Source organism: Rutidosis leptorrhynchoides, chromosome 4 (assembly GCF_046630445.1).
Source record: "Rutidosis leptorrhynchoides isolate AG116_Rl617_1_P2 chromosome 4, CSIRO_AGI_Rlap_v1, whole genome shotgun sequence".
Taxonomy (NCBI): domain Eukaryota; kingdom Viridiplantae; phylum Streptophyta; class Magnoliopsida; order Asterales; family Asteraceae; genus Rutidosis; species Rutidosis leptorrhynchoides.
This window is the reverse complement of record NC_092336.1, coordinates 499,307,414-499,316,816: the sequence shown is the minus strand read 5'-3', so window position 1 is coordinate 499,316,816 and position 9,403 is coordinate 499,307,414. Positions and strand designations below refer to the sequence as shown.

Here is a 9,403-nt window from a genome sequence, read left to right as displayed (position 1 = left end):
CGAGGTCTCATAACATGTTGGAGTTATAATATCGTCACAAGATGATTCTAGTTCAAACCTCATGAGCAACGAATCTTAGGGTGACTTGTAAAATGTTTGAAAACAATCACGAGATAATCTGATTAGACTATGTACATTTGAGTAAAAAAAAAATTCACTGTCTTCACGTATCAGTATCCAGAATAGAATAAACGTCATCCATTACATTACCCATTTATTCCTCAAATTATCTTTTCTCTAATGTTAAGTAGTAACATGCAAAGTATTTTAATTATTAAACTGGGAGCCTAGTATGAATAAAATGGTCATTTATGTATATTTAAGAAACTTGTGTTGCCGTGTTGGTTATCATTCATTAATAAACTAAACTACAAGTCCTTTTGGTTATCTATGTGAAATTTTTGTAAAGATAAAAAATAAAAATAAAAATAAAAAAAACTCTTGTTTCTCAAATAATAATACAACCACCCTGTTGCTTCTCATAAGATTAATAGCAATTAGAAAAAACACATACAACCCTTTTTTTTTAACGAGATTGGAGTCACTGACGGGGGGACCACCAAAGAAGTTCTCATCACCCAATCATATCCTTCCACGTGTCAAGGACGTTCCACCGAACAACTGCCATAAGACGCGCTGTGCGTGTATTCACCCTTGGGAAACACACCCTGAACAACTACCATAGAGACCTCGGGGAACTACATAACCAACTGCAAAACAAATTGAATTATGAAATCCCCAGGTGAGAATCGAACTCGAGACCTCACGGGCACCCAAAAGGGCGGTAACCACTCAGCTAAATGGAGATGGTCAAACAACCCTATTAATTCTCAAAAAATAATAGAGTACTAGTTTATTAATTTATCGATGTGTCTACTGTAACTTAAATACACGATCAAATACATATTCAACCGATTTTACACACTAGTCTAGTTTTATTAGATGGTAACCAAAGTTGTGGACAGTGGACACAATTTAATGATTAGCCAAGAAATGTCATGAATTCAAACCAACATCGTATATTTTAGAAGTCAATATATTGTACCACTTTATCTGCATACTTATCTACAAATTTGTCTTAAATAAATTACCAGATATGTATGTATATATATGCATCAGGTTTTTGGGCCGACAAAGGGCTGCTGGGACTTGTGATCAGGTGCACGCTTTCTGTATAAAGAGCCAGACGAAGCAGCAGCAACATCAGCAGTAGAATGTGTGGCAGCGGCAAGTGGCTGAAAATTGGTATTACCAACAAACCAGTAAAGTGCCCATTTCAAATTGCACAGGGTATACTTGAGCGCTTTCGTCCAGTTCTCCTGTTTGTTAAAGCTCTGTGTTATTGAATAGCTTTCAACTTTGTCGTTCTCGATCCTGTAAACGGATAGTGAGATATTTACAGAGTTCATAACATTACAAAATGAAAGGAAGCTTTTTATTTGTAAGGAGATAAGATTAAAAGAGAGGTTACTTGTAAGGAAGCTTGAAACATTTTTCAGATGGTATGTTGTTTTCTTTATCCTTCGAGTTTGCGAATTCTGCAAAGTCCTTAAGACATGTCAAGAACAATGTCATTGCCTTGTCATATCGAGTGCTCCAAAACAAATTTACTGGACCAAACCTATGTAGGGATCAGCAAAATCAAAGAATACATAAGCGTCACCTCAATATTTTCTTATGTGCCGACAGTAAAGAAACAGTTTGGCAGTAAATGGGTAAATTAGCCAAGGAAGAGAGAACCATATGTGTAACAGAGTAAAAAAATCGTTACAACTTTCTAAATCATTTCACTCAAACAAACTTAGGTTATGACTAGCAATAGTATAGTTTTTCTCGTCATATTTAATACCCGAAAGTTATTAATACAGATGCAACTTGACATAAAAATAATGACGGGTCATCCAACCCCAACCTGAATAATATTGACATGCATAAAAAACATTGCTTGCTTTGACCCGTTAGTCAACCTACCCGAAATCATAACCTCTACATCAGACTAGAAGGAGCCCCAACCCGAAAAGAAAAACAAGATAATGAATCTAAACACAATAAGATTTTTAAGCAATGGAAATGATTTGCATTCAAATAATAACCAGAAAACAGAAAGCCAAAACCAGCAATGATCCACCCAACTTAAAAATAGTTGCAAACAAGGAAGGAATTCATTACACAATAAAAATTCATCGCGATAGCATGAAAACTTACAAATCATATGCATTATTGCTGCTGTCCATAATTCGAGGATAACTCCCCATAGGAAGGATTTTTATTCGGTATCTGTTCAATAACAGGTTAAGGAATATTGTTTCAACAAGATAACATATACTTCAATCATGACTACTTGATCTTCCTAAAACGTATGATAAGATAAGAAACTAGTCTTGCAAGCCAAGGTGGCATGCATACTATTAAGGCAGAAAAAGCGCTACAATTTATGTAAAGAACTTGAGAACTTATTAGATAAGACGAAGCAACGATGGATACTGAAACTTTGGTCTGAAGTATTGAGCCATTGTATGAAGCAGAAGGCAAGCTTGGCCCCATGCAGCATTTATCTCGTCCCACTCAACCTGAGTGTTTGTCAAAATATGCAACCAAAAAACAAAGTTAACTAATAAGTGAAACAATATTACCAAAGCATTGAACAAACATCAAATATTATATGTTAGCCTACATGTAACATAAAATAGTTGGTGGCTTTTCTCTACTTGACATAATAATAGTCTGCGGTTTAAGTTGAACTATTCAAGCACACTACACAATACATAACTTATACCAAACTGAACTTAACTCCAATTATGGTGAGACACAATCTGGTCCTAAACCACATCCGAAACGGATAATGCTTTCTAGGTTGGCACAAATTCAAATTGAACAAGCCACATACCGGAATTTTAGGAAGCCTTCCCAGTCTGAAGTTGTTAATCGTTCCAAAATCTCCATCATACCATATTGGAAACGCGTCATTGAGGACATTCGTTTTCTTCAAAAGTTCTAAATGTGCCTGAGAAACTTCAATTTTGGCCAATATCGCGTCTCTCTCTTCCTGTCATGGATGACATATTAATAAATCAATCGAAGTTTATATAACAAAGAGGGAAAAAAAAAAAAAAAAGCAATAGATCGGTTTGCCAACATATTGATGTCAAAAAAATGTCTAGGTTAAAAAGGAGCCATTGCAAAGAAATGCCATGTACGTCTAACAATTCTCCTATCAAGCAGGTAATACTTGCAGAATTACATAAAATAATGCCTTCTTTCTAATGCATACACCTACCTGATGGGATATTAGCTGAAACTGGAAATTATTGAACTCATGCCAATACCTAATAACCAAACACATAACAGTTAGTAAACCCTTCAAACAGGTAAAGTAAGTAACTAGGTCTTGTTGTATAATGAGTCAGCAAGAAAGAACTAACCGTTCCTCCAACTCTTTAAAGCGGTTGGATTTAAGCTCAAGTTCCTTCAATTCACCAGTTACTTCATTGCACTGTTTCTCGGTTTCCAGGATCGCTGCTTCAAGTTTACGTTCTTCTTCTTCTATCTTCAATAACAATAAAACAAAGATGTAAGTGCAACCTCTATTACCAATAGTCAAGAGTGAATGTGAAACAAGAAAGTAAATAAAATAAGTCGAATGAGTAAATGAGAAAGATTTGACCTTTAGTTTTTCCCTCAAAAAGTCAGCCTCGGTAAGCACATTACGCGGCTCACCCTCTAAACGCTGAAGGCAAGCTTCATAGGCCTTAATGTCACTATTGACATCCTCAACCTCCTTATCAAGCTTATCAGACAAGACCCTCATGCACTCAAGGCATAAAGGCTGCTCAACCTGTGTTTGGGTTGTGGCAATTTCAAATGCACGGTTCAAAACAGTTATGGTTGAGTGGAAGCCAGAATGATTTGACTGTGATGGACCCGTATTTGATCCTTGAGATGGATGATGATGTGTGGTAGGATCAGAGTTGTAAACAGAGGCAGCAGGTGGAGGCAATACGACAAATGATTCTTCCATTGCAGCAGCAGCTTTTACTCCAGTAGCAGAAGAAGGAGAGTCATTACGCGATGGTGGACGAGGGGGAACTCCAGGTGACGATGATGATGATGAATGGTTGTTGTTGTTGTTGTTGTTGTTCCTTTGTTTTGGCAACACAACAAACGATTGATCCATGCGAGTGCCCCCTAACACACTACCTGCTCCTGCTCCATGCATTGAAGAGCCTGAATGTATCAAACCACCCACCCATTCATTTTGTTAACTCAACTGTGTTCGTTTGTACAGACACAATCAATTTAGGGCACAATTAACGAAATAACTTATATTTTTATTTTTATTATGAACAAATCCAACTAATTATGTATGTATGTATGTATGTATGTATGTATGAATGTAAAATTCAGCAAGAAGCAGAATATTTTAGGCCAAACTTTAATAAGAATATAATAATACTAAACCCTAAGCAAATAAATAATTAATAAACAGTAGTAAAAAAAACAAAAGAGGGTCAAACCGTATGATCGATAAGTGGAAGAAGATTCATTGAAATCAACGACGCCGGTGATGGAGAGACTGTGGCGGCAGTTCTGACAGACCCACCGTGGAAGATTCGGGTCAACCGGCAGGGTCTTATCCCCGCCCGTATTAGTAGTATTCAAATTCATGTTATTATTACTATTGTTCTTCATATCACATCATCTATTTTATAAATTCCCTTTCGATTGAATCTTCGTGTGGTTTCTTGTGCAAACACACTTGATAACAACAGGAAATTAATCAATTATTTTGTCAAATAATATCGATTGGATTGTATTTTGATGAAATCCAAATTTGGGGATAATCCGACCTGTAGAGGGTTTGCTATTACGATTAGTCGAAGAATAAATTAATGTTACAATTCGCCCCCTATACTAATATCTTTTACATGATAACCCCCTATTGAGTTGTTTAGGAATTAGCTTTTTACTCCCTTTTCGATTTTCCATTCGCAAAATTAGATTCTTGATTTCTTCGATGTTGCAAAATTTTAAAACTGGTTTTGAAATGTCCCGTTCATATTGATTATAAACGTTCCATATTAATTGATTTCGTTGCGAGGTTTTGACCTCTATATGAGACGTTTTTCAAAGACTGCATTCATTTTTAAAATAACCATAACCTTTATTTTATCGATAAAGGTTTAAAAAGCATTACGTAGATTATCAAATAATGATAATCTAAAATATACTGTTTACACACCACCATTACATAATGGTTTACAATAAGAATATATTACATCAAAAATAAGTTTCTTGAATGCAGTTTTTACACAATATTATACAAGCATGGACTCCAAATCTTGTTCTTATTTTAGTATGCAACAGCGGAAGCTCTTAATAATCACCTGAGAATAAACATGCTTAAAACGTCAACAAAAATGTTGGTGAGTTATAGGTTTAACCTATATATTATCAAATCATAATAATAGACCACAAGATTTCATATTTCAATATACATCCCATTCATAGAGATTAAAATCATTCATATGGTTTGAACACCTGGTAACCGACATTAACAAGATGCATATAAGAATATCTCCATCATTCCGGGACATCCATCGGACATGATATAAAAACTCGAAGTACTAAAGCATCCTCTACAACGGATGGGGTTTGTTGAGCCCAATAGATCTATCTTTAGGATTCGCGTCAATTAGTAGACTGGTTTACTAATTCTTAGGTTACCAAGTAAAAAGGGGCATATTCGGCTTCGATCGTTCAACCATAGAAAGTAGTTTCATGTACTTGTGTCTATTTTGTAAAACATTTAAAAAGCTGCATGTATTCTCATCCCAAAAATATTAGATTTTAAAAGTAGGACTATAACTCACTTTCACATATTTACTTCGTCGGAAAGTAAGACTTGGACACTGGTCGATTCACGAACCTATAACAAATATGTACATATATATCAAAGTATGTTCAAAATATATTTACAACATTTTTTAATACGTTTTACTGTTTTAAGTTTATTAAGCCAGTTGTCCTCGTTAGTAACCTACAACTAGTTGTCCACAGTTAGATGTACAGAAATAAATTGATATATATTATCTTGAATCAATCCACGACTCAGTGTATACACGTATCAGGCTAAATCACAAATCAAAGTATATATATTTTTGGAATCAACCTCAACCCTGTATAGCTAACTCCAACATTACTGAATATAGAGTGTCTATGGTTGTTCCAAATAACATATATACAAGGGTCGATATGATATGTCAAAACATTTGCATACGTGTCTATGGTATCCCAAGATTACATAATATATTAGAATACATGTATAACACAATATAAGTTACCTAGGATATGATTAATATAGATTTGTTACTAAATTTCACGTAGCTACAACAAGCAAAAATATCCAATCTTGTTTTACCCATAACTTCTTTGTTTTAAATCCGTTTTGAGTGGTTTAAGTTGCTATGGTTTCATATTGAACTTAAGTTTATGAATCTATACAGAAAAAGTATAATTTTATAGTCAGAAATACATGTTACAAGTCGTTTTTGTAAAGGTAGTCATTTCAGTCGAAAGAACGACGTCTAGATGACCATTTTGGAAAAACATACTTTCACTTTGAGTTTAACCATGATTTTTGGATATAGTTTCATGTTCATAAGAAAAATCATTTTCCCAGAAGAACAACTTTTAAATCAAAATTTATCATAGTTTTTAATTAACTAACCCAAAACAGCCCGCGGTGTTACTACAACGGCGTATATCCAGTTTTACCATGTTTTTCGTGTTTTCAGGTTTTAAATCATTAAGTTAGCATATCATATAGATATAGAATATAGAACATGTGTCTAGTTGATTTTAAAAGTCAAGTTATAAGGATTAACTTTTGTTTTCGAACAAGTTTAGAATTAACTAAACTATGTTCTAGTGATTACAAGTTTAAACCTTCGAATAAGGTGGTTTTATATATATGAATTGAATGATGTTAAGAACATCATTACTACCTCAGATTTTGTGGATAAACCTACTGGAAATGAGAAAAATAGATCTAGCTTCAAAGGATCCTTGGATGGCTTGAAAGTTCTTGAAGCAAAATCATGACACGAAAACAAGTTCAAGTAAGATTTCCACTCGAAATAAAATTGTTATAGTTATAGAAATTGAATCAAAGTTTGAATATGAGTATTACCTTGTATTAGAAAGATATCTTACTGTAAATAAGAAAGATTTCTTGAGGTTGGATGATCACTTTACAAGATTGGAAGTAAGCTAGCAAACTTGGAAGTGTTCTTGATTTTATGAAACTAGAACTTATAGAATTTATGAAGAACACTTAGAACTTGAAGATAGAACTTGAGAGAGATCAATTAGATGAAGAAAATTGAAGATTGAAAGTGTTTGTAGGTGTTTTTGGTCGTTGGTATATGGATTAGATATAAAGGATGTGTAATTTTGTTTACATGTAAATAAGTCATGAATGATTACTAATATTTTTGTAATTTTATGAGACATTTCATGCTAGTTGCCAAATGATGGTTCCCACATGTGTTAGGTGACTCACATGGGCTGCTAAGAGCTGATCATTGGAGTGTATATACTAATAGTACATACATCTAAAAGCTGTGTATTGTACGAGTACGAATACGGGTGCATACGAGTAGAATTGTTCATGAAACTGAACGAGGATGTAATTGTAAGCATTTTTGTTAAGTAGAAGTATTTTGATAAGTGTCTTGAAGTATTTCAAAAGTGTATGAATACATATTAAAACACTACATGTATATACATTTTAACTGAGTCGTTAAGTCATCGTTAGTCGTTACATGTAAATGTTGTTTTGAAACCTTTAGGTTAACGATCTTGTTAAATGTTGTTAACCCATTGTTTATTATATCTAAAGAGATGTAAAATTATTACATTATCATAATATTATGATATATTAATATATCTTAGTATGATATATATACAGTTAAATGTCGTTACAACGATAATCGTTACATATATGTCTCGTTTCGAAATCATTAAGTTAGTAGTCTTATTTTTACATATGTAGTTCATTGTTAATACACTTAATGATATATTTACTTATCATTTAAAATAATTAACCAAGTGTATCAATATCTTAATATGATTCATATGTGCTTAGTAAGACGTTGTTATAACGATAATCGTTATATATATCGTTTTCAAGTTTCTTAAATTCAATAGTCTCATTTTTATGTATATAACTCATTGTTAAAATACCTAATGAGATACTTACTTATCATAATATAATGTTAACTATATATATAATCATATATATGTCATCATATAGTTTTTACAAGTTTTAACGTTCGTGAATCACCGGTCAACTTGGGTGGTCAATTGTCTATATGAAACCTATTTCAATTAATCAAGTCTTAACAAGTTTGATTGCTTAACATGTTGGAAACACTTAATCATGTAAATATCAATTTCATTTAATATATATAAACATGGAAAAGTTCGGGTCACTACAGTACCTACCCGTTAAATAAATTTTGTCCCGAAATTTTAAGCAGTTGGAGGTGTTGTCGTATCTTCTGGAAATAAGTGCGGGTATTTCTTCTTCATCTGATCTTCTCGTTCCCAGGTGAACTCGGGTCCTCTATGAGCATTCCATCGAACCTTAACAATTGGTATTTTGTTTTGCTTAAGTCTTTTAACCTCACGATCCATTATTTCGACGGGTTCTTCGATGAATTGAAGTTTTTCGTTGATTTGGATTTCGTCTAACGGAATTATGAGATCTTCTTTAGCAAAACATTTCTTCAAATTCGAGACGTGGAAAGTGTTATTTACAGCCGCGAGTTGTTGAGGTAACTCAAGTCGATAAGCTACTGGTCCGACACGATAAATAATCTTGAATGGTCCAATATACCTTGGATTTAATTTCCCTCGTTTACCAAATCGAACAACGCCTTTCCAAGGTGCAACTTTAAGTATGACCATCTCTCCAATTTCAAATTCTATATCTTTTCTTTTAATGTCAGCGTAGCTCTTTTGTCTACTTTGGGCGGTTTTCAATCGTTGTTGAATTTGGATGATCTTCTAAGTAGTTTCTTGTATTATCTCCGGACCCGTAATCTGTCTATCCCCCACTTCACTCCAACAAATCGGAGACCTGCACTTTCTACCATAAAGTGCTTCAAACGGTGCCATCTCAATGCTTGAATGGTAGCTATTGTTGTAGGAAAATTCTGCTAACGGAAGGTGTCGATCCCAACTGTTTCCGAAATCAATAACACATGCTCGTAGCATGTCTTCAAGCATTTGTATCGTCCTTTCGCTCTGCCCATCAGTTTGTGGATGATAAGTAGTACTCATGTCTAGACGAGTTCCTAATGCCTGCTGTAATGTCTGCCAGAATCTTGAAATAAATCTG

At 33.9% G+C, this 9,403-nt stretch overlaps 1 protein-coding gene across 2 annotated transcripts; it reads right to left on the bottom strand.

Annotated features, from left to right (window-relative positions):
* Positions 1 to 441: 441 nt before the first annotated feature.
* On the bottom strand, positions 442 to 4,819 carry LOC139844742 (beclin-1-like protein). Of its 2 annotated transcripts, XM_071834967.1 has the most exons (10): positions 4,515 to 4,819; positions 3,665 to 4,224; positions 3,423 to 3,547; positions 3,278 to 3,326; positions 2,888 to 3,046; positions 2,485 to 2,570; positions 2,206 to 2,277; positions 1,472 to 1,621; positions 1,092 to 1,374; positions 442 to 710 (listed from the first exon to the last, which is right to left on the bottom strand). In XM_071834967.1, exons 1-9 carry the CDS (start codon positions 4,687 to 4,689, stop codon positions 1,116 to 1,118), a joined length of 1,635 nt encoding a protein of 544 aa, XP_071691068.1. In that variant the 5' UTR covers positions 4,690 to 4,819; the 3' UTR covers positions 442 to 710; positions 1,092 to 1,115. The 2 variants fall into 2 exon arrangements, with proteins under 2 accessions (XP_071691068.1, XP_071691067.1); XM_071834966.1 differs by lacking the exon at positions 442 to 710 and having other exon boundaries at positions 983 to 1,374.
* Positions 4,820 to 9,403: the final 4,584 nt, after the last annotated feature.

Coding starts and splice junctions, on each gene's coding strand:
- LOC139844742 (XM_071834967.1), bottom strand. CDS start 4,689: ATGAAGAACAATAGTAATAATAACATGAATTTGAATACTACTAATACG. Junction 4,225..4,514: donor TTCCACTTATCGATCATACG/GTTTGACCCTCT, acceptor TGATACATTCAG/GCTCTTCAATGCATGGAGCA. Junction 3,047..3,277: donor TTCAGCTAATATCCCATCAG/GTAGGTGTATGC, acceptor CATCCATGACAG/GAAGAGAGAGACGCGATATT.